Genomic DNA, 25,447 nt, shown 5'->3' on the forward strand with positions numbered 1-25,447 from the left:
ACCCACAATGTGACTTCTCTTTATCCTCTGAGTTCATAGAAGACAGAGAATGATGAGTGCGTATTCTTCTCTAGGCATGTGCTGAGCAACAGGCATCACAGAGAACAAGAGAGGCAGTTGAGGGTTTTGGGAATATTGAGTTGTAGGATGGATAAGGAGGCCTAGGCTCTGAAAAGGAGCTGCTTGTTGGCACATTGTGCCCGAGACCACATTTGGCCCCTCTTCCACTATTACTGGAGATAGGCCCTTGTAATCCTGGCTAATAGCCGAGGATTATTGAACAATGATTTTTTTTCTTTTTAAAGTATGCTCCACACCCCATATGGAGCCCAGCGTGGCACTTAAACTCAAGACCCTGAGATCAAGACCTGAGCTGAGATCAAGAGTTAGACACTTAACTGAGCCACCCAGCACCCCTGAACAATAATTTTTGAAACAAAGATCAGTAGCAGTTAACCTAGACTAGCCAAACCAACACTATGAAAGAGAAGCACCAAATTTTAATAAACAGAAAAGATAACACATGAGGATATGAATACAGTATGAAAACACCTTTAAGATAAATATGCCTTTAGGGAAAGAAAACATTAAATTCATAAGACCAGATTTGTTGCTGAAAAAGGTCAGAACTTGGAAATTCTAAAAATATAAAATTCACTAAATGAGCTGAATAGTGGAATGGTCACAGTTGAAACAAACTTGTAAACTAGAAAACAAGCCACCTGTGCACACGATGACCAAGAGATAATGTGAGAGAAAAAAAGAGAAATGAGAAATTACTCAGTAAGCTCCTATTTAAACTCCTATTAAATAGGAATTCCAGAGGGAGAGAAAAGAGAGAATAGACAACGGAGGAAATAGAAGAAAACTTCAAAAAGCTGAGGAAAGACAAGTCTTCTGGCATTTGAGGACTTGTCTACAAAGGAATAAGAATCGTCATTTGCCTTCTTTTTGGTAATATTGGTGCCAGAAGACAATAAAACAATACCTTGAACATTGTGAGAAAAATAACTTTAATTCTGTAATTCATATCTGACCTGTTTGAGGGCAAAATAGATATTGTTGAATATTCAAGGATTCAAAGTTTACTTCTAACAGACCTCTTCAGCAGATTGAGAAATGGACCTGTTTGAAAGAAGACCTGAGAATAAAACAGTAGTCCCCAAAAATTAAACCCCTGTTTTGTTTAACAGTTGTTGATGAAACATGTAAAAAAAAAAAAAAAAAAAAAGAACAGCAATTGGAGATTTAAAATTCAAAGGGTATACACATGTGTATTACCTTGCTCTTTACTCTGAGAGGACCTAGAAGCAGTGATACCCCAAGAATAAGAAGAGTGCCCAGCTCCCAAATCTTAGTGCAGGGACAGGACATCAAGGAGCCTAAAGCTCCAGAAAGTAAAGTTGAAGATATGTCAAAGGGACATGAGCTTTAAAGAACTGGCAAAGCAGGAACAATTTGAGCAACAAAATAAATAACAAAAAAAATTTAAAAAATAACATAGGGACCCGAGCTTGAAAGAACTGGCAAAGCAGGAACAATTTGAGCAACAAAATAAATAACAAAAAATAAATAAATAAATTACATAGTATTGGATTGTAACCCCAAGCATAAAATAAAATCCATGAGTCCATACTGATATGATTAATTTAGAGAGTGAATAAATAATAAATCAGTGGATAGACTGATAAGATAGATAAGGAAGAAGAGCTAAATTTTCGCTACAGAATTCCAGATAACTTATGTAGATGCTTTCTTTTCCATTAGGTGGAGCTAGGTGACTCATATGTGAAGAATTGAGTATGGAAAGAACTAACTTTTCAGTGGAGAAACCTGGTAGACACCACCTTAAACCAAGTAATGAAGTTAATATTACCAGTATTATTTATGCACTCCTGATTTGATGTAGCAAGAAGGGCATTTCACTTCTGTGGCCAAAAAACCTAATCATTAGAAACACTTCAAACCCCACCAATACTCCTTAAAAGTGTCAACATCAGGGATGCCTAGCTGGCTCAGTTGGAAGATCATGCAACTCTTAATCTCAGGGTCATGAGTTTGAGCTTCACATCGGTTATAGGGATTACTAAAAATAATAATAATAATAGATTTTTTAAAAGTGTCACGATCATCAAAAACAAGGAACACTGAGAAACTGTCACAGTTTCTCAAGGAGACATAACAAATAAATGCAGTGTGGGCCCTTGGACTGGATCCTGGAACAGAAAAAAGAACATTAAAGGAAAAACTGGTGGAATCCAGTTTAGATCTAAATCTAAAATTTGGATAATAGTAATGTACCAGTGTTGGATACTTAGTTTTTATAGATATTCCACAACAATGTAAAATAATAACATTTAGAGCTTCCCCACAGTAAACATTTTTAAATAACCAACCTTATAAGAATAAATAAAAACAGCAGTTCAGGGATGCCTGGGTGGCTCAGCAGTTGAGCGCCTGCCTTTGGCTCAGGGTGTGATCCCGCAGTCCCAGGATCAGGTCCGCCTCGGGCTCTCCACTGGGAGCCTGCTTCTCCCTCTGCCTCTGTCTCTGCCTCTCTCTCTGTGTCTCTCATGAATAAATAAAATCTTAAAAAAAAAAAAAAACAGCAGTGCAATACTTTCTTGCTGCTGTAAAATCACTGTTTTTAAAACAGCCATGCAAGTGAGGTTGATGGGGTAGGAGTTCTTCCATTCCTGCTGGTGGTGTAGGAATACAGGCAAGCTTTCTGGGTCAGGAGTTTTCAAACAGTTCCATCCCTCTGATCCAGTAATCTCCACTCCCAGGAGTCTCTCCTGAGGAAACAGAACTGTAGAATAGCAATACATATTGGAAGCAAGCAAAACTCTACTAATAATAAAATAACAAATAAATTAAATAATAAAATAATAAATTGAATTATAGTACATAGGGTTGTGCATATGTACCAAGAGGAAAATCTTCATGAAATATAGAGGAAAATATAAAGTTTAAAAAATGGGAAATTATGGGTATTTTAGATGATATTTTCATGCTAATAATAGCTGATTTTTTATGTACCCTTTCCTGTGTGTACAGTACTGTTCTGTTTTTCATGCATGTTAACTCATTTAATCCTCCTTACACCGCTATTATTACCCCTATTTTACAGATGAGGACACAGCCATATGATGGTTGAGTGCCTGCCCAAATGTACAGCTGGCAGGAATAGGGCCAGGAGCCAGGGTAGTGTGTCTCCACTCTTATCAACTGCAAAAACTGCTTCTCCTATTAATTCATCCAATGAGTTCAATCTATGCCAGCCACTATTCACTTCTGGAACCCCTAGCACCTAGAACCATACAGACATAGTTATTATTCACAAGAATCTTTATTCTGGTAGGAAGAGACAGAAGATAAAAGCAATTAATAAATAACATGCAGATCATTAAAACAGGCTGAGTTGTGAAAAGTGATTAGGTGTTTCTGTGGTATGTTTAGTCAGAAAGGCCTTTCTGAGATGAGACTGTTGGAGAGGCCATCCAAATACCAGGAAAGAACCTGCTACTTAGTGATGGGAAAGGCAGTTCCAGGCAGAAGGAACAGCTAATGGGTTTCCTAAGGTGGCTAGAGCATAGTAGGCAACAGGACACAAAGCTGGGCCAGTCATGTAGAGCTATAAGGAGTTTAAGTTTAGGCTAAGTGTGATAGAAAGCCTTAGGGTTTTGATTCTGTGGGGAACGTATGGTGTGTGGCTCCAGTTGCAAATAGCCAGTTAGGCTTTTGCAGTGCACCAGGGAGGTGACTGTGGCTTGGTACGGATGGTAATTGTGGAGAAAGGTTTGGGTATGATTTGGCTGACAGAACTTGCTGGTAGATTAGATGTAAGGAGTGAGAAAAAGACAAGAATAGCAGGAGAGATCAGGGATTTAACCTGAGTATGGTAGGTGTATATTTTGTTTATTAGACCTCCAAGGGAAAGTGTCAAGTTGCCACATGGACTTGTGAACCTGGCAGCCTGTGAGGGGCTGGAGGCTGGAGATGTATGTTATGGGTGGATAGCTGCATCCTCCATGTGCCCAGTAGAGGGACAGATAAAAATGCAATAAAATATTAACAGTTGGGAATTACAGACAGTGGAAATATGTTGGTTCAAAAATCAAAACCAGTGACTCCTTTCCCCAAGTATGATAATATTTGGGGATTTTTTTTTTTTAAAGAAACTAAGTTATAAAGGAAGCCATAGTATCTGTAAAATGAAAATTGTTATGGGGTAGAAGTGTCAAAGTGGATATTTTGTTTTATTTGTGGGGCCGGGGGGTGGGGGGTATTAATATTTGTGCCAGGATTATGTTTTGACTAAGGAAATAAGAATATTGGAACCTGGTTTTGCCACAGAAATTATGCCTCTATAAATTTATTTTTTCATTTGAGAAATGTTTATTAAAAGCCTGCCATGTGTGTTGCACTGTTCTAGGTGCTGTGGATATAGCAGTGATCAAAATCAACAAAAAGTCCTGCCATCCAGGAGCTTTACATTCTAAAAGAGGCAGAAGCCCTCCCTCTGCAAAAAAAAAAAAAAAGAAAGAAAGAAAGAAAGAAAAGAAAATACATGCCTCACTTATTAGCTCCAACTTAAGCTGAGTCCTCAGTGCTGCCTTGTTCTGTTTCCAGCCAACTCCTCCTTTACATACAGCAGCTTTTTCAGACTCTCCCCCGCTTCCCTCAAGATTTGCCTCCTCTGCAGTCCTGTATATTCCCTTCATTCCTGCTATCTGCAGTAATTTCCATGTGTCTATCTTACAGATCACTCATATTCATTATGTCCAGAACCCAGCTCTACATCTTTTAGCTCTGGGCTGGCCCTTTCCCCAGTATCCCCACTCTTGGGAAATGGCACTACCACACACCCATTATTCAGGACAGCAGCCTGCTGTCACCTTTAGTTGATTGTTCACTTTAACCCCAACTCCTGCCCATTCAGTCACTGATAACTTGTTCTCAATCTTTTTTTTACCTCCATGCAATTTTTCCTTTTTGAACATATCATGATAGTCTAAACCATTAGGTTTCCATTCCCAGATTATAACTGTTACCTCCTTTTTTTTTTTTAAAGATTTATGTATTCATTCATGAAAGACACAGAGAGAGGCAGAGACGTAGGCAGAGGGAGAAGTAGGCTCCCTGCAGGGAGCCCAGTACGGGACTCGATCCCAGATGTCGGGATCACACCCTGAGCTGAAGACAGACGCTCAACTGCTGAGCCACCCAAGCATCCCTATAACTCAGCATTCCTTCTTGTCCCCTCTTATATATCTTCTCTGTACTGTAGCCAGAGTGATCTTTCAAAAATGTCATCTGATGACATGACTTCTTCTGCTCTGACTCTTCAGAGAATTCCCATTGTTAATGGGATAAAGCCAAAGTATGTGACCAGGTATCCCATTCTCTCTGTTATGGCCCAGTGGGTCCCTTAAAGCAGGGGTTAGGAGTCTACAACCTGCTGGCCAAAACAGCTTACTGCCTAGTTTTCTATGGCCCATGAATGAAGAATGGTTAAAAAATATTTTCAAAATAATATTTCATGGCACATTAAAATGATATGAAATAAAAATTTCAGTGGCCATAAATATAATTTATTGGATCACAGCATGCTCATTTGATTACTTATTGTCAGCTTTCACACTGTAGTGGCTAAGTTGAATAGTTATGACAGACATTATGTTCTTCAGAGCCTAAGATATTTACTGCCTATTTTACAGAAGTTTGCTGAGCTCTGGTCTACATTTGTGGGCACCTATACTTCTGTCTCTAACGTGGTCCGTTCATTCACGACGCTCTCTCCAATCTCCAGCTCTTTGCACAACCTGTTCTTTTGTCTAGAGCTTTTCCCCAGCACATCTTTCACTTGACTTACTCCTCTTTATCTCAGACCCTAGGTCCAACTTCATTTTTTTTGAGGAGGCTGTCTCAGGACCTTGCACTTGGATGAGTTGCCTCTCTCCTTTCTGTCATCCTCATGTCCACATCCTCACATCCCTCCTTATCCAACCCCCAACTCCATAGTCATTATCCACAGCTTTCTTGCTATACTCACCTTCATCCCTCACCCTGTCCAGTGTTTTCTCTTACAACCCCACAACCCCAGCCTGGTTAAGGGCAACTCTTACCCGGGCCCCTGAGCAGTGGAATGGGGAAGGTAAGAAACACACCGCATCACTATAGGACCACTGCTTTAAATACATGACCACAGGGATCCCTGGGTGGCGCAGCGGTTTGGCGCCTGCCTTTGGCCCAGGGCGCGATCCTGGAGACTCGGGATCGAATCCCACGTCGGGCTCCGGGTGCATGGAGCCTGCTTCTCCCTCTGCCTGTGTCTCTGCCTCTCTCTCTCTCACTGTGTGCCTATCATAAATTAATAAAATAAAAAAAAAAATTAAAAAAAAAAATAAATAAATACATGACCACAGGCCTCAGGGTTCTGCAGCTGCCCTGACATCCTGATCCTGACCATAGTCTACCCACTGTCCATCCCTGCAAGCCAGCCATGAGTCCTCCCTTTAAAAAAAAAAAAAAAGATTTTATTTATTTATTCATGAGAGACAGAGAGAGAGAGAGAGAGAGAGAGAGGCACAGAGACACAGGCAGAGGGAGAAACAGGCTCCATGCAGAGAGTCTAACGTGGGACTCAATCCCGGGTCTCCAGGATCACGCCCTGGGCTGAAGGCGGCACTAAACTGCTGAGCCACCCAGGCTGCCCGATGTTCTCCTTCTTGTGTCTCCCAGCACCCCTCACCACTCCTCGCTCTCTGCACACCTTGCTTCATCTTTCATCAGCCTCTCTCCATTCACAGTGGAGGAATTGCACATATAAGGCCACCCTGTCCTATTCTCTTGAACTAGAGCTCATCTCGTGCCTGAACAAGGACTCACCTCCAGCCATTCTTCACACTCTCCTATCCTAATGTTATGCTTCTTCTAGATTATTACCATATGCATACAAAAATACTGTAATCCCAGTTATCTTTTAAAAATGCTAATAGCCCTTTCTTGTCCACAGGACTTCATTCCTCTGCTTTTGCCCTACTCATTCCCTTCATAGCCATCATACATGTTACCCTCTTTGTCTGGAATGATCTCTAGATATTTCACAGCTCACTTCAGTATTTCATTAGGGTCCCTACTCAAATATTATCTTCTCAGAGAGGCCCCTATGGCCATTATATCTAAACTAGGCTTTCTCTTTCTCATGCTCTCCCCTTGTCCTGCTACATTTTTTTCTTCCTAGCATGTATTACCACCTAAGATACAAATTTTTTTTATTTATTTCCTATTTTTCCAACAAAACAGAGACTCTGATGGCAGAGACTTTGTCATCTCTATTCATTGCTGTGTCCAGCTCCCAGTACTATGTCTGATAGATTAAAATACTTGCTGAATGCATGAATAAATAAAGAATATTTATCAGGCTTCAGCTTTTCTTCCTTGATTCTGGGGTTGCATATCATCAAAGCCCTGATTTTCTTTCTCTGCTTGTACTTCGATGGTGACAGCTTCATTTTAAAGCTGGTTTCCCTTGTAGTGGAAAACTACAAGGAACTGTAGCAGTTCCAAGCTTCACATCTACGCCCTACACCAAAAGTTGGCAAACTTACTCTATACAAAGCCGCATAGAAAATATTTTGGCTTTGTGGGCCATATAGCTAAATCCCTGTTGCAACTACTCAACTGTGCTACTGTGCCATGAAAATACACCTAGACAGTTTGTAAACAGATGACTGTAGCTGTATTCCAATAAAATTATTTTCAAAAACAGGCGGCAGGCCAGATTTACCCTGGAGGCTGTAGTTTGTTGACTCCTTCTCTACACCATCCAAAAAAAGCAAATGTCTTTTCTAGTAGCTCTCTCAGAGGAATAAAAGGACTTTGTTTTCCCGAGTTCCCAAACAGCACTTCCCTTTTACCACGTTGGCCTGAATTTTGTCTAACTCCTGTTAGTGAATCAATTCCTATAATAAATGGGTTGACACTGTGCCACTGGTATAGAGTCATCATGGCCCAATCTAAAGCTACAGGTGGAAGGAACAAAGCTCATGGGTTACATGGGACCAGGTAATTAGCAGAGCAAAACTGTACATAGTCAGAAAAGGGCAAAAGAATGAAGAAAGGCACCAAATAAGGTCTACTATTTAGAAAAAATTAGTGTATTACAATATGTATTTGTGCAACTTCTATTCCCAGAATGGAATGTAAGCTCCTTGAGTTCAGGCACCATACTGTTTATTAGTAACCTTAGCTGGCACGTTGTACAGGGCTTAAATTCAGTTAAATTGAATGTGGCAAGAACCCTTTGCTGATGGAGAATACTGTATTTTTGTTGGTTTTGTAAAGATTTAATCATGTGAATGATTAATGGATCATGTGATCCATTATCGGTCACATAAATGACGGGAAAAATTATTTGGAAAGAATTTTAATTTCTTTCATTGTTGATTGAAACTTCTGATTCTTGAGGGATTAAATTGAATTTCTTTTTTTTAAATGAAGGTTCACAAAAAGGATTCTGGCTTTTGGCGAGATTTTGGCTTTGGAATGACTTGTCAGTATCGATCAGATTTCCTGACCATAGGTAAGTATACCTTACATTTAAGGATAGGGCTGTATATATTTACTGTAGTACCTTATGGCATTTTTCTAAAAGGTCTCAGAATCGAGTGTTTTCCTATTAAATTATGAATGAGATTAGCTCAAAGAGGCATCTGGAGATGTGAAAAGCAAAAGTAAGTTTATAATTAATGTCTCTAAGTAGCAAAAATGAGATCATAAAATAAAAATGAAATAGAATATTTACTTGTTTCTTTAAATCAAAACACTAGTTTTTAAAAACATCTGTTTGGCTTATTACCAATATTTGCAATTGTTTTGAATATCCTTATGAAAGCTCTCTACCTAACTTTGGTGTTGTGCTCCTGGATTGTTGCATCTGGAAGTAATGTTAGATTATCTAGTCCAAGGGCTTTTGTATTTTTTTATTTAGAGATGAAACCACTTTAATTGTCTATTGATCTATTATGAAAATCCTAGTATTTAAGACAGCCAGTCTTTAGCTCTGGTTGAAGTTGGAGTGCGGAACTTGGAGTCAATTGGCTTAGTCATCCACTCCTTGAAGCCAAAGATGACCCTGAAGAATCTGGTCTAAGCCTCCTGCCCCACTTTAGCTTCAGCAAAAAAAAATACATTGTTAGAGGACAGTATAAGAAAGCAGGCTGAAACTTGGTTCCACATCTCCTGATCAGTCAGTGGCTGCATTTCCACAGCATATAAGAATATATTTTATATATTTATGCATGAGTGTGTATGTACATATATAAACACATATATACGTGTATATATATATACACAGACACACCTATATAATATACACATGTATATATTTATATATATATATTTATATATTAGAATATATTTTGTGTACTTTTTAGGCCCATCTTACATTGATTTATGTAATCAGCCATTTGTTTTAGAAATTCCTCCACCTTATCTCTTTAACATTGTAACATCTGAATCCTAGAAAAATCAGCAAATAGCAATAAAATGACTATTAAATGAAACTAATGCCCTTTCCCCGGATTCTGGGTCAATACAGCAAGAATACATCATTGCTTTCTAACCTATGTCATTTCTCACTGCTCCTTATTCATTATTTTCTCCTTATATTCCTGTTTGGTATGTGCTGGGTATAGCTAATGGTGTCCCACATTTCTCTGAGACTCTCTTCATTTTTCATTATTTTCTTTCTCTCTTTTCTTTTTTTTTTTTTCTCTCTCTCTTTTCTTTGGAATGCATAATCTCAATTGATCTATCTTCAAGTTTACTGATTCTTTGTTCAGATCTATACTGAGCTGCTCTAATGAATTTTTCATTTGCGTTGTCCTTTTTTTTTTTTAAGATTTTATTTATTCATGACAGACACAGAGAGAGAGAGAGGCAGAGACACAGGCAGAGGGAGAAGCAGGCTCCATGCAGGGAGCCTGACGTGGGACTCAATCTTGGGTCTCCAGGATCAGACCCTGGGCTGAAGGTGGCACTAAACCGCTGAGCCACCCAGGCTGCCCACGTTGTCCTTTTTTAGCTCCAGAATTTCTTTTTATATGTATAATTTCTGTCTCTTCATTGATAATCTCTATTTGATGAAACATTGTCATCTTCCCTTCTCTTCTTTAAGCATGATTTCTTTTAATTCTTTGAACATATTTATAATGGTTTTGAAATTTTGTAAAAACTGACATCTGGGCCCTCTCACAGTTTCTATTGCCTACTTTTTTTCTGGTATATGGGTATATATATTTTTCTGTTTCTTTATATGCCTCGTAATTTCTTTCTTGAAAACTGGACATTTTAGGTAATATATTATGGCAAGCCTGAATATTGATTCCTCCTGACTCCAGGGCTTGTTTTTTGTTTTTTTTCTTTTTTGCTTGTTTATTGACTTGGCTTTACTATTTCAATGAATTTTATCTCCCCATTCCCCAGCAATATGAAGCCTCTCCTGACACTCTTTAGGGCATGTGCACAGTCACCCTGGGATGACATGGATTTAGTAGGGTTCCCTCTCTCTCTCTCTCTCTCTCTCTCTCTCTCTCTCAAGATTTTATTTATTTATTTGAGAGAAAGAGAGTGAGCAGGAGCAGGAGGAGAGGTACAGGGAGAGGGAGAAGCAGACTCCCCACTGAGTGTGAAGCCCGATGCAGAGCTCAATCCCAGGACCCCAAGATCACAACCTGAGCCGAAGTTAGGCACTCAACTGACTGAGCCACCCAGGTGCCCCTAGTAAGGCTGTCTTTTACTGTCTCTGCAGTAACACTCCCACCTGTTAGGCTCCACTCATTGCTCACTGATTGCTCTCTTGTTTTTGACAAAGCTCTGTGACATAAATTTTTCCACAGTCTGACCCAATTAAATTGAACCCCTTTTGCAAGATAGTTTTTGAAGCATGTCTTTGAGTTTTGTTCAGACCTCACAAGGGTTCTTCTTATTTGTCTCTTTCCCTGTTTCTCTCCAGTAAACTAGCCGGCCTACATTTTTAGTTTATTGCTCTAATGGACCCATCAACCTTCTCTTAATTGCTTACCACCAAATTCTCCATTATTTTCAAGAGCCCCCTTAGGCTTGAACTTCTGCACACTGAAATAAAGTTAGTTCCTTTGGGAAGAGCTTTGAGGCAGTTTGTTCTTATGCAGTGCTTTCTCCCCTGGGAAAAATTGCTGAGCCCTCCTCTGGAGGAGGGGGTGGAGACAATGGCACACTTCTCTCAGAGTGCCACCCCTGTGTTATAAGTAGGACATGGGGTGGGGGATCAGGAGTCCCACTCCTTCCTTGAAGTGGAGCCTCTACCTTTTGACTCTAGGCTGGATGAGAAAGGGAGCCCCTGGCCTCTCAGCAGCACTTGTTTGGAATTTGGCGTCTTTGATTTTAGAGCTTCTGTTCCTTTCTTTCCTCTCCTTCTGGTATTTCCATTACACATTTGTTATACCTTTTGTATACAATTCTTATAAACTGTTCTGATCTGTTCCCCCCCCCCCCCCGCCCCCCCAGTCCTCTTCGTTTTTGCCTTTTCAATTTTGGAAGTTTCTATTGACATATCCTCAAGCTTAGAGACTCTTTCCTCAGCCAGTACAAAGGCATTCTTCCTTTGTTACATTGTTTATCTTTAGCATTTCTTTTTTATTCTTTCATAGAATCTCTCACTCTCTGCTTACATTACCATCTGTTCTTGATTGTTGCCTATTTTTTCTATTAGAGCCCTTAGCATATCAGTTATAGTTGTTTTAAATCCCCAGGCTGACAATTTCAGTACTCCTGGCTGAATCTGGTTCTGATGCTTGCTCTGTGTCTTCAATCTGTTTTTTGTCTTTTAGTATGCCTCATTTTTTCTTCATAACTGAACATGATGTATTGGGCAAAGGAAACTGCAGTAAACTAGTAATAGGTGGTGAGGTGTGGGGAAAGAGGAAGTATTCTGTAGTCCTGTGATTAGGTCTCAGTTCCTTAGTGAGATTATGTATCTGGACCATTAACTTCATAAGTGTTTCTCAGACACCATCCCCAACCTTAAGTGAGACAGGATGGCTAGAGTGGGCTGCAGTTGGGTATGTCCTTTCCCCAGGTAGGTTTGACTCTAGTAAAATAGCTTCTCCTGAGGCAGGCCTTATTAAGAATAAAGTGCTCTGGCATGTTTCAGAATGATTATGTTCCCACTGCCCCTGCTGAAAGCACTAGGGTATTTTGCTCTAATCTTCACAGTGAAAACCTACTAGAGCTCCTGAAGGTAAAACTCACACAAGTGTAGGGACCATTCTATGCCCCCCAATCTGGAGTTTTCAACTTTTATACTTGTCCACTGAGCCTCTAGCCATTTGTCAATTACAGTTCCATTTTTTTTTTCCCCTACCTCAGACTGGTTCCCCTGGAGATTTCTACTGGTGGCTTTCTGCTCTGATAGTTGTGATTCCATTTTACCTGCCTGATTCTCCAATTTGGTGGTGGCAATTTGATCTGTGACCTTATTTCTCTGAGGGATCTGGGAGGAGTTGTTTATTTTTCAGTTTGTTTCGCTTTTCACTTGTTGTTAGGATGGTATGACTTCTAAGTGATGTATATGCTAGACCAGAAACTGGAAGTCCCTCATTTGTTTTAAGTATCTATACCATCTCTAATATTTGAAGAACTTTTATCTACAAAGAAGAAAAACCAGTATGTATTAGACATAGTGTTTTATAAAAGCTATGACTATTTAAAGCAATACTTTTCAGAGATCTCAGGATTATTGTCATCCTGTGAGTGTAAAATTAAGTGGTATATAATTATTTGACAGAAGACATAATTTGGAAACCTTGCTCTTAATTAAAGAATTAATTTGTTTTCAGTTTTTAAGAATGTTTGCCTGTTCTTCAAAAAATTCCGAATGGTCAAAAAAAAAAAAATTCCAAATGGCTTATGTTCTCTATGATTCTTTAAGAAAGTTTAGCTTAAACCAATGTGAAAATAGTCTCAACTTTATCTCCCATTTCATGTGTTCACCTGGTCCAGTTAGCCATTTGTTCCATCGCTCCATTAGAATTATTGTAGTAGGGAAGGTTATAAGTGACATTTATGTTGCCAGGTCTATTTGGTTTTTTGGGGTTTTTTTTTTAATCCTTTTTTTTTTTTTAGGATTTTATTTATTCATGAGAGACACACAGAGAGAGGCAGGAGAGGCAAGCTCCTAGCAGGGAGCACAATGCGGGACTCGATCCCTGACTCTGGGATCATGCCCTGAGCCAAAGGCAGATGCTCAACTGCTGAGCCACTTAGGTGTCCTTTTTTTTTAAATTCTTAACTGAGCAGCACATGCTTGACCCTTTCTTCCTGAAGATACTTTTTTCATTTGACTACTGATAGCTCATTCTCCAGAATTTTCTTCATCCTCTGGGGCCATTTGTCAGTCTCTTTTGCTGATTTCTTTTTCTCTGTATGTTTAACCTGTAGGTATTGGCATTACTTAGTATTTAGATCTGGGCCTATTTTCTTTCTAAATTCCTTTAGTAATTTCATCCATTCCTGTGGCTTTAAATCATCCATGTTCCCCTTCTCAAATGTATATGTTCAACCTAGCCATTTCTTCTGTTTTCTCCTCTGGAAAGTTGTCTGTGGCCCAGAGAAACTTGTATCTCAGTGGATAAATATGTTAATCATATTAGTAGTGGTGAAATTATGGGTGATTTATATATTTCCTTCTCCTTTGACTTTCTCTAGATTTACTATATAACTTAGACATTTACAAAGCATTCTCAAATATTTAATCTCATTTTGATACTCCCAACAACAGGCCTTTGCTGCTAGAAGTCAGCTCCTAACTGGACTTCCAAACCAGATGTCAGTCCTCTATCGGGTATCTTTAGGCTGTGCTGTGCCATCTCATTTGAAGTAGAACATCTTAATTCTTAGCAGTTGTGCTTTGGTTGACAGGCAGTTACCGATATGTCAATTTTCATCCTGCAGGTGGATTTGACATGGAAGTAAAAGGTTGGGGTGGAGAAGATGTTCATCTTTATCGAAAATACTTACATGGTGACCTGATTGTGATTCGGACTCCAGTTCCTGGTCTTTTCCACCTCTGGCATGAGAAACGCTGTGCTGATGAGTTGACTCCTGAACAGTACCGTATGTGCATCCAGTCCAAAGCCATGAATGAGGCCTCTCACTCGCACCTAGGAATGCTGGTCTTCAGGGAGGAGATAGAGACGCATCTTCACAAACAGGCATACAGGACAAAGAGCGAAGCTGTTGGTTAACGTAACCATTGGCACATTTGTCTAAACCACAAACCAGCATTATTTATTTAGCCTTAATTCCAATTCCAGATGCAGTGCCTCTTTCAGAGAAGACATGCTTATCTTTTGTGCTCTTTCTGATATTACTTTAGCAGTTTAACTTGATATGAGAAGAAAAAGCAAGTGTTTCAATGCAAAGCCTGTTTCTTGAGAAAACCACACTATGGAATTGCTGACAAATTGAAATCTGGTGTTTGCCCCAAAAGTAGTTTTGAGTTAGTTTCTACCCATGTTCTAATGTACCCTGGCTGCCTCTGGGTTGAGGGATGGAATGTGTTATGCTCATGGTAGGTCAGGGGCATCCAGTTCCTCCAGAGAGGACAGAGTATTATGGATGCAGTATGTAGACAAGAGTTCTTCAGCTGCTGACCACTTAGTCAACCTGCTTTTAAATTAAGATCTTTAATCAGTTGCTTGAAGAATCCTCTTTCACTGAAGCAGAGGATGACTAAGGGACACATCTGAAATTCACAATCAAAAGAGAGCGAAGTAAAAACCCCTTAAACTGAATGTTGCTTAGCTCCCTGAATGTGTTATTAAATAAATGGATGATAATAGAAAATACTTAGCTTAGAATCTATGACTTAATTGAAACTATAATGTGTTATCATCATTTTCAAGATTAGTAGTCAAAGTTGCTGTAGATTGTTTTAAGCAAACAAATGTGGAAATGTCTTTATTAGAACATTTAATTATGTTGGAGTACAGGGCACTAGTGATATCTGGGAACATCAGTTTACATGAGCCAGGGTGCTATCAGGGCCTTCTTGTAGTGCTTCAGAATAGATGAACATAGCATGGTGTTGTGTGTTTTTTGGTTTGCATTGTCTCATTTAGCATAGATCCATATGTATTATCTTTTTTCTAGTATGTTAATATATGCTATATCTGTGTTTGTAATAGTGTGGTGCTTTGAGTTGACAGTTTCACTGAAGGGAGAAAAAAAAACAATTTAATGACGTATACCATAAAATTACAATGATTTGAGAAAAGAGGCAGAGGAGAAGGTGGTCTGGATGGCAATCTGAATTACAAAATATTTTAGAGAAATATATTGTTTGCAGATAGAATATTTTAATTGAGGTATAAATTATATTAATGAGGCAAGATGAATAAGAAGTTATATTCAGATAGGACTGTACTATGTTATTTATCACACATGGATCTTTTACCATAGGGTCCATTGCTAGATCCAGAAATTAGAAATATGGTAAAAGTCATTCACAGATTTTGAATCTTTGGCTTTTAAAAGGAACCTATCTTGTATCCTTTCTATTTGTATATAAACACAAATTCACGAAGAAAAATCATACTCTTTGTACTCAGTAAATCATATCATCTGAAATATTATAAATCCCAAATTTCTTGGTGCTTACATGAATTCATTTTACAGTAACTCTTACAAATTATTCTTACAAGTTTTAAGTTGGGTAGCATTTAGGCTTTTTTAAAGATGTATAAAATGTTCTCTGCAGAATTATTCAGGCCAATGTCTCCTCTTATATACCATTATTTATTATGAAGACCAGTGAATTTAGGTATTTAAAGTGGAAGAACCTAATTATTTGCACAGGTAAGTTTGCAGCTTGTTTTTTGATAGAGTCAAATGATTTTACCTTTTCTCTTCTTTTTTTTAAATGAGCTTTAATTTAAAAATGGAAGCTAAGCAATGGAAACAGTATTACTGTGTTTTTGACATTAAACGGTACCAATAAAGTATTTTATTACCAAAAGTTAAATGAAAATGTGCCAAATTAATTTCTGTTGCAAAATACCATAAATACTAAAAGTATATAACATGTAATTGTGTAATTTAATGAATTATAAAGCAAACAGCTACCTAGATTAAGTGTACCAGCTACCCAGATTTAGATAACATTATCAGTGAAAGGCCTCTATATGTATGCCACTTCTTGATCACATACCCTCACTCCCCATAATAGTAACCATTCTGATATCTATGATGATTTTTCACTTGTTGTTCTTCATTTTCCCTACTGGATATGTATCTCTACCCAAAAGACTTTAGTTTTGCCTGTTTCTGAATTTATATGCATATTATATATTCTCTTTCATTATTATATTTTTGAGATTCATTCATGTTAGTCTCAAAACTCATTTTTATTACTAACTAGTATTCCACTCTGAATATACTAAATATTCAGTAGTTCTATTGTTTATAGATGCTTGGGTTGTTAATAGTTTTTTGTTATTTGCTTTTGCTATCAGAAGCAATCTTGTCATGAATACTGCTTTACATATCTAAGCGTGCAAGAATTTCTTTAGGAGTAATAATACTGGGCCATCAGTTGTATATACATTCAGTTTCCTTTCAAAAGTGGATCTCCAGTACTGTGAAAGAGATCATTTTGCATCTTTGGCAATACTTAATTTTGTCAGGCTTACTAATTCTTGCTAATTTTTTAAAATTTTATTTATTCATGAGAGACGCACAGAGAGAGGCAGAAACACTGGCAGAGGGAGAAGCAGGCTCCTTGCAGGGAGCCTGATGCAGCACTCCTGGGACCCTGGGATCATGCCCTGAGCCAAAGGCAGAGGCTCAACCACTGAACTACCCAAGTGCCCCAATTCTTGCTAATTTAATAGACCTTAGGCATGAATTGTAGTTACTGTTTGCATTTCAGTCTTCTTGCCCATTATTATCAGTTCATAGGAATTCTTCACATATTCTGGATACCAATTCCTGTTGGTTAAATATCTTTTCCAAGGAATGTGGCTTAGCTTTTCCCATTCTTTTTTTTTTTTTTCTTTATAAAAATCTTTATTTTAACATTTAAAAGAAAGAATCACATGTTCATCCTGACAGCTTTACCAGATTTGGCCACCCAATAAGTTACACACACACGTAGGTACTTGGAAGGTTATTGCACGCCTCTTTCACTGATGGAGTCACGACGAGGTGGCCACTCTCCCTGCAGTAGGACCCAGAGTGGGTCCTCCACAAGGAGGCCTGACTCGGAACAGGCTGTGGGGAGGTCCAGGTGAACCTCACCTCCAAATTGTGAAACTAGTGACACTGCCACAATTCCTGTGGCTACTTTCACTCCAGAGCGTACTGTTCACTTAAGTAGACTCGAGTGGGGAGGCCGAGGCACCACCTGCGCAGTAGGCCTTTGTCTGCAGCGCCCTCCGTCACAGGCAGGCCATCAGCAGTATCAGCAGCCCTGCCTCTCAGGTTTCTCCCCCTGCACAATCCTTAAGACTGTTTGCTAGTTGAGTCTTTGCTTTTTTGGCTACTTGATGGTTTTGATGAGTTAGCCATGATCCACGGGTGTTCAAGTACATCCTTGAGAGTTGGCCTTTGGCTGGGATTATGTTTCAACAGTCTTGAAATGAGATCCCTGGCTCCCTCCGGCACGAAGTCAGGGAATGTGAATTCAACCCGTGATATTCTTTTGTAGGTCTCTTGGTATGTGCTTGCCTCAAAAGGAGGCTTCCCAACTAGAAATTCATAGCAAAGAACCCCAAGGCTCCAGAGATCCACCTTCTCATCATGCATTCGGCCTTCAATCATCTCTGGGGGCAAGTAACCCAGGGTGCCACACAGGGTGGTTCTCCTGGAGGATGGAGCATGTACTGACCACCCAAAATCTGCAATCTTAAGCTCTCCAGCTGATCCAAGGAGTAGGTTCTCTGGCTTAATGTCTCTGTGAATGACTCTTTGAGTGACAGTAAGACAGGGCATCTGCCAACTCTGTGATATAAATAGCAGTTCTCTGCTCATCAAACTTTGACAGTTTCTGAAGTTCTCTGTAGACAGCTCCAAGAGGTGCATATTCTAGAATTAGGTAAACTCTGGTGGCATCATGGAAATAACCATACAGCCTAAGAATATTTGGATGCCTAAGGTGGGACTGTATTTCTACTTCTCTTCTCAGCTGATGTTCAACTCCTGCTTTCTCCAGTTGAGCTTTAAATAATACTTTAATAGCCAGGATAAACTTGCTTTGTTTTTCCCTTGCCAAGTAAACATTACCAAACTTTCCTTTACCCAGTGGGCAACCAATTTCAAAATCTTCCAAAGCCCATTGCCTTTTTTTTGATTCTTCATTTTTCTGTTTTGTTGCCAGTTCCTTTTCAGAATTATTTCCAGGGGCTGATGACGAGGGTTGCCCACTCTTTTGGGTATTATTCAGTGACCTAGAGGCAGGACGAGGGACACCAGTTGCCTGCAATTGCTTCTGCTTCAGATTCTGAGCCGATTTATGGCTGGAGACGAGCTTTTGGGTTTGTGGAGGAACTCGCTGGGAAGAATTTGAAGGACACAAGACCCGCTGGGCCTGGCCACTATTTGCAGATAATGGATTCTGTGAAGGAACTTGCTGAGTCACCAGAACACGTTTTGGACCATCACCAAGTGCAATTGCAGTCTTAACAGGCCCTGCAATGCAGTGTTCTTTAGATTTGTCCATAATGCCCGCCGGCTCCAGCCTCCGACCCAAGCCACCGAGTCCTCCAGAGCGCTCCAGCTTTTCCCATTCTTGATGGTACTTTTTCATTAATAAAAATTAACTCGAATGTGACTAATTTTTTTCCTTTATGTATTCTACTTTTTATTACTGATTTATGACCTCATATTAAGGAAAAATGGCTTAAAGCTATTGTTCTATATTGTCTTCTAAATACCTCATATATAGCTTTGCTTTTCCTGGTTAGGTCTTTAACCTAATTAGAAGAGCTTTTTGTGTATGACATGAGGTAAGGATTACATTATACTTTTTTCCAGCATCACCTTACAATATAGTCTATTTTACCTACAGAACCACTCTCATCCATCAGATGTCCAAATGCACAGGTCTGGTTCTGGGCACTCATCTGCTCAGTTAGGCTTTCTGTCCATCACCATACCATTACATCATAGTCTAAATTACTATAAAGTTTATAGTAGTTTATACTACTTAGCTTTGTATCTCTGAGAGCTAGTCCCACTTGCTTTATTTTTAAAGATTGCCATGGCTCTTTATAGCCCTGGTACTTTCCCATGAATTTTATTTTATTTTATTTTTTAAAGATTTTATTTTTTTATTCATGAGAGACACACAGAGAGAAAGAAAAAGAGAGGCAGAGACACAGGCAGAGGGAGAAGCAGGCTCCCCACAGGGAGCCTGACATGGGACTCAGTCCCGGGTCTCCAGGATCACGCCCTGGGCTGAAGACGGCACTAAACCGCTGAGCCACCCGGGTTGCCCCTCCCATAAATTTTAGAATAAGCTAGTTAAGTTTCACAAAACCTTCATGAATTTTTTTTAAAGATTTTATTTATTTGAGAGAAAGACACAGAAGATAGCAAGAGCATGCATGAGCAGGGAGCAGAGGGAGACACAGGGCTCAATTCCTAAGAATGATTCCTATGACCTAAGCCAAAGGTGGATGCTTAACTGACTGAGCCACCCAGGTGCCTCAAAATTTTCATGAATTTGACTGGACTCATGGAATCTATAAGATCACTTTGGGGGAAAATTTACATCTTTATGATATGGAGTCTTCCAGCCCTTAAAATGACATATTTCTTTAGGTCTTTATTGTCTTTCAATTAAATTTTACACTTTTCACACAGTGGTTTTACATGTATTACTTTATAGATTTTTCCCTTGCATTTTATATAACATTGTAACTTATTTTTTGTATTACCTATTGCTAGTATTTGGAAGTACTGTTGCTTTTGTGTTCAGCGACCTTGCCAAAGCACTTAATTCTAGTAATGTATTTCTAATTCCTTTTGTATTTTTTCTGTTATGGAATCATAAGTCTATGAGTAGTGAAAATTTCCTTTTCAATTTTTATATCCTTATTTTTCTCGTCTTCCTGTGCTTATTGGAATTTATTGTGCAGCATTCACTGGAGGTGACAATAGTGGACTTCCTGCCCGTGTTTCTGATTTCAAGAGGAACACTCTTAGTTTCATCAGTAAATTATGGTATTTGCTGGAGGTGTTTTTGTAACTATTCTTAATCAAGTTAACAGAGTCACTTTATATTACTACTTGGTGAGTTTTCATCATGCTTGAGAGCATTTATCAAATACTTTTACTGTATCTGTTGAGATGATCATATGGTTTTTTTCCATCTTTGATATGTAAAATTGAGTTAATCAGTTTCCTGAAGTACCTTTGCATTCCTAGAGTAAACTCCAGTCTTTCATGATGTATTATCCTTATACATTGCTGGATTCAGTTTGTGTGGTGTGTGTGTGTGTGTGTGTGTGTGTGTGTGTGTGTGTGTGTGAAAGTGTGTATGCATATATATATTTCCTGTGTTTTTCATCTGTGTTCATGAGTAAGAATGCCCCCTGTCATTCTTGGTGGGCTTTTTTATTAAGGTTATGCTAACCTGTAAAGCAAATTACAGGTGTTCTTTCTAATTATCTTTTTAAAGAAGTTTTGTAAGACTGAAATTACTTCTTCCTTGAATATTTGGCAGAACTGCCTGAAAGCCACCTGACTGTGAAGTTTTCTATATGGGAAGATTTCTGATCACTGGTTTAATTTATTTAGTGATTGGAGAACTATTCAGATTTTCTATTTCTTTTAAAGTCAGTTTTTGGGGTGCTTGGGTGACACAGGTGGTAAGCATCTAACCCTTGGTTTTGTCTCAGGTCATGATCTCAGGGTCGTAAGATTGAGCCCAGCATCAGGCTTTGCACTCAGCACACTTGAGATTCTCCCTTCCTGTCCCTCTGCCCCTCCTGCTCATGCTGTCTCGCACTCTCTCTAAAGTAAATAAATAAATCTTTTTTAAAATTCAGTTTTGATTATTTTAGATAAAGTGCAATCTTCTAAGAATTTATAGTGATAAATTTGAAAATTTAGGTGAAATATACAAAGTTGTTTACAATATCCTCTTATTTCTGTAATATGTACAGAATCTATAGTGATAGCCATTCTTTCATTCCTGGTGTTATTTGTGCCTTTTGTTTTTCCTTGATTAACCTTGTCAGGGGCTGGCCAATTTTTTCAGTCCTTTCAAATAACTGATTCCTATCAGCCACATTGAGGGATCCAGTTGTGTCACATTGTCCCAACACAGTGTTTTCAATTTAGACTCTTTAATCTCTGTTGAGTGTGTACAATTATCTCATTTTGGTTTTAGTAGTTTAGTTTATCACTAGGGAAATGATATTAATTATCTTTTCATATGCTTATTGGCTATTTGAATATCTTTTGTGAAATGCCTAGTAAAATTTTTTACCTTCTTTTTAATTGCCTTTTTAAAAATTGATTGTTAGGAAAAAATAAAATAAATAAAATAAAATAAAATTGATTGTTAGGAGTTAGTTACTTCAGTATTCTGGATGTGAGTCTTTTGTCAGACCTATGTATTGCAAATCTTCTCATAGGCAGGGGACTATTATTCATTCTCTTAATGTTATGTGTTAATAAAAGCTCTTAATTTTAATAGTGTCCATTTTATCATTTTTCTTTTATGCCTAGTGATTTTGGTTATCCCAATTTAAGAAACATTTGTCTACTCCAAAGTAAAGAAGAAATTTTCATATTTTCTTTTAGAGGCTTTATTAAGGTTGCCTATAACTTCCTTTCTCATCTTTGTTGAGCCTTCTGTTCTTAGATCTATGATGCATCTGGAAATAATTTTGAATATAGTGTATGATTCAACCTTTAGAATTTCTTTTAGTGAAGGTCTGCTGATAGCAAACTCCACTTTGGTTTGTAAGTATCTTTATCTCATTTAAAAACTATTTTTTGAAGGGTATAGAATTCTAGGTTGGGAATTTTTTTTTAGCACTGAAAAAGAAGCACTGTCTTCTGGCTTCAGTTACTTCCCTTGTGAAGTTATAAGCTATCAGCTTAACAGTTGATACTCCTTTTAAGTAATCAACCTTTTCCCTGGTTGCCTTCAAGATCTCCTCTATTTCTGTTCTGTGTCACTATGATATGTCTGTGTGCTGGGTGTTTTTGGGTTTTTTGGTTTTTGCTGATCTTGCTTGAGATTCTGGTTCCTTGGGTTATTCTTATCTTTTATCAGTTCTGAAAGATTTTCAGCTATTGTACTTTGATTGTCTCTGTCATTCTCTCTTTCAAAAGCTCTGAATAACGTGTTAGACTTCTTGTTGTGTCCACCATGCTCTTTGTGTTTTTTAACCCATTTCATATTTTCCAGTCTTTATCTCTCTGTATTACATTCTGATAATTTCTTCAGAATTATGACCAAATGAATTCGGGGAAGAACATCCATTTGGTTCTTCAAGAAATGCAAATGAATTTTAAAAGTCCATCAGGTGGATTAAACAGATTAGACAGCTAAGGAGAAACTTTTAAAACTAAAATCTCAATGTTTGCTTCTACTGGCTAACTTAAGGATAGTACCCATTCAGAGCCATGTTAAACTAGATTCTCAGCTTAACTTTTTTTTTGACAAGTGTGATGTGTGCAGCAAACTTAATGAAATTCACTGACTTATGGTTACAAATTAGCAGTGTAAGTCTTTCTGGCCTCCATTCAGTGCCAAGGTTCAACACAGGCAGTTTTCTTTAACCTCTTTGGTGGGAGCATTTTATTTCAAGTTCAATGTTACATGAAGAGTGGTTCTTTGGGATGTCAGCGTTATGGGCTGGGGTCTCCTATTTGGCCTCTCTTCTTGAACAGGCCCTGTACTTTCTTCTCTATCCCTAGGTGGACTTGAAAATGGAAGCTCATAATCCTTGCCCTCAGAGCAAAAGCTGGCTTCAGTTTCCTTGACCTGAGTTTTTCCTTGGATATTTTAATTTTGTATGACTTTAGCAGTTGATTTCCGCAGGCAAACACTTCCTTAATCTAATACTGCCAGAAATAGGTGCATAACTATCTTATATTTTTTTAATGTAATCTCTACACTCACTGTGGAGCTCAAATGTACAGTCCCAAAACCAAGAGTAACATGCTCCACCAATTGAGCCAGCCAGGTGTCCCATTTTCATTTATTCTTGACAACACTATTTCCTCAACATTGTTGCTGAAGATCCATACCTAAGAGCTTAGGGTATGTTGGGATAGATACTTGGGGGAGCAGGGAATGGCAGTCCTTCACCTTCCTCACAGTATCATGACTTCCCTTCTGGGAATAAAAATAGAAACTGTGCTGGTATGATCTAAGATTACTAGCCTGTGTGTGGGTAGTAGGCTTTTCATTTAGAAAGTAGTTTTGAATCCCAAATTTGTGGGAATTTTTCCCATATATGTTTGCTGGTTACATTTAACATTTTTTTTAAAGATATTAATTTATTCATGAGAGACACAGAGAGAGGCAGAGACATAGGCAGAGGGAGAAACAGGCTCCCCACAGGGAGCCCAATGTGGGACTTGATCCCAGGACCTGGGATCACAACTTGAGCCAAAGGCAGACACCCAACCACTGAGCCACCCAGGCACCCCTATTTTAACACTTAAATGACTCTGTAGTAATGTCAGAATATATTTGTATTGACCAGGCCTTCAGTTGTTCCTTTGAGAAGGTCAATTATAATTCTTTGTTTCACTTTTTCCAGGAGATTGTGCTTTCTGCTAGAGAAGTGGGGGTTCAATTTCATCAGGGGTGCCACTGCTGGTACCCAGCTGACCCTGACTGCTTCTGATGAATCAAGTACTGCACTTTTTGCCATGTATCATTACAACAGTCCTATGAGACGATATTGTAATTCCATTTAATCATGAGAAAATGGAGGCTTTAAGGGTAAACAACTTTTCCAAGGATACCCAGCTGAGAACAGGAAACAAGGACTTGAATCCAAATAGTATAATTTTTTATTCCTTGCTCTTATCCTGTCTTGCCTCCCCTGGGGAACATGACATGTTTTATGTACAGGTTGTAGTGGGTGGGTACTAATCTTAGTTTTGTCACAGAAGTCTCCATGGCCTTAGGAGAGATCCTTATAGCTTATTTCCTGTCACAGCTGATATTGTCACAAAGATTTTTGTTCCTCAAATGTTTGTGTGAAGTGAAAGGTAGCATCCAGTCATCATATGGTGGTGGTAGGAGCTGCACACCATGCTAGTTGCTGGCCATACAGCTACACAAGTGGCTCCTACACAGAGGGCCAAGAGTGATGGGTGAGATAGGTGCCAATGGTTTGATGTGAGAGAACAGGTGGGGCCCAGAGGAGCACAGCGCACTACTCACCAGGGAAGCTGTAAGGAGACTCTGGAAGAATGTGTAAAGACAAGAGCACAGTGTATTACGGGAGGTGCACTCTGGCATGGAGGTTCAGTGTGCCTGTGAAGCAGAGTTCACCTGGGGGAAGTGGGATGGACCTGGAGCAGCAGGCTGTGAGCTTCCCAAATGTTCTATGTTCCCCACCCTCCTTTAGCAAGCCTGCAGTGGGGCCCTGAGAACAGTCTGAGCAAGTTTCCAGCACTGCTGTCACTGTGGCCAAAGAGCCACAACTTGAGAAACACTGCCCTGGAGGGACTACCCTACCCCATGGGTGAAGGAGAGCACTATGGCTAGCCAGGTGAGCTCACCACCCACTCCCAGGCCTAAGCCCCGTGGCCAAACACACGCCAAATGATGTGCTGCCCCTTCTTCAGCGGAGATAGGTAGAAACTTTCAAAAATAACTACCAGGAGATTAAGAATTCCATTGGATTATAAAGACCTAAAAAATGTCATTTACCCAAAACTCACTTAGGCATCCTCATAGGTGTCTCATTTGCTCCACAAACAGCTAAGCACCTATTGTGTGCCATCCACTCCACAAGCCACTGGAAGGGCATCAGGTGCCAAACTCCACAGGCCTAACCTTCCACCCAATACAGTGGCCACTAGCTATTTAAACCTAAAATTAGAAATTCCATTCCTCAGTTGCATGGGCCACATTTCAGTGCTCAGTACCTATATGTCACTAGCAGCAGTGCAGATAGAGCATGCCATGACAAAGTTTTCTGCATTGCTGGTCCAAAGGGCATAACAAACACTGAATACATTTGAAAATGCACTTGAGTTAGTTCTAAGGGAGCAGAATAAGGTTCATTGAGCTGGAGAGTAGATCTCATCCAGCCTGGGCGTTAATGACAGCGTGGCAATAGGACAGGCTAGAGAGGAAAACAGGTAGGAGTTTGGAATGGAAGCCAAGTGTCTCATTTCTTTTCCTTCCCATTTCACAAAC

The 25,447-nt window shown here is 39.1% G+C and overlaps 2 protein-coding genes across 7 annotated transcripts in view; one reads left to right on the plus strand and one right to left on the minus strand.

Moving 5' to 3' along the window:
* CSGALNACT2 (chondroitin sulfate N-acetylgalactosaminyltransferase 2) overlaps positions 1-16,063 on the plus strand; it is a 55,185-nt gene extending 39,122 nt beyond the window's left edge. For 5 of the 6 annotated variants that reach the window (XM_041744754.1, XM_041744755.1, XM_041744761.1 and 2 more), the window contains 2 exons: positions 8,506-8,587; positions 13,999-16,063. In XM_041744754.1, coding sequence (XP_041600688.1) covers positions 8,506-8,587; positions 13,999-14,291 — 375 coding nt within the window. In that variant the 3' untranslated portion in view covers positions 14,292-16,063. The remainder of the gene's footprint in view (positions 1-8,505; positions 8,588-13,998) is intronic. The other variant, XM_041744756.1, reaches the window with a different exon arrangement.
* Positions 16,064-16,807: 744 nt separating this feature from the next.
* Positions 16,808-19,368, minus strand: LOC121484795 (aurora kinase A-like). The gene is given in 2 exon segments (XM_041744495.1): positions 16,808-18,010; positions 18,012-19,368. Coding segments are annotated over 2 exon segments (1,302 nt in total). The 5' UTR covers positions 18,851-19,368; the 3' UTR covers positions 16,808-17,547.
* Between the last annotated feature and the right edge of the window lie 6,079 nt (positions 19,369-25,447).

The sequence above is a fragment of the Vulpes lagopus genome, chromosome 2, assembly GCF_018345385.1.
Source record: "Vulpes lagopus strain Blue_001 chromosome 2, ASM1834538v1, whole genome shotgun sequence".
Classification (NCBI taxonomy): Eukaryota; Metazoa; Chordata; class Mammalia; order Carnivora; family Canidae; genus Vulpes; species Vulpes lagopus.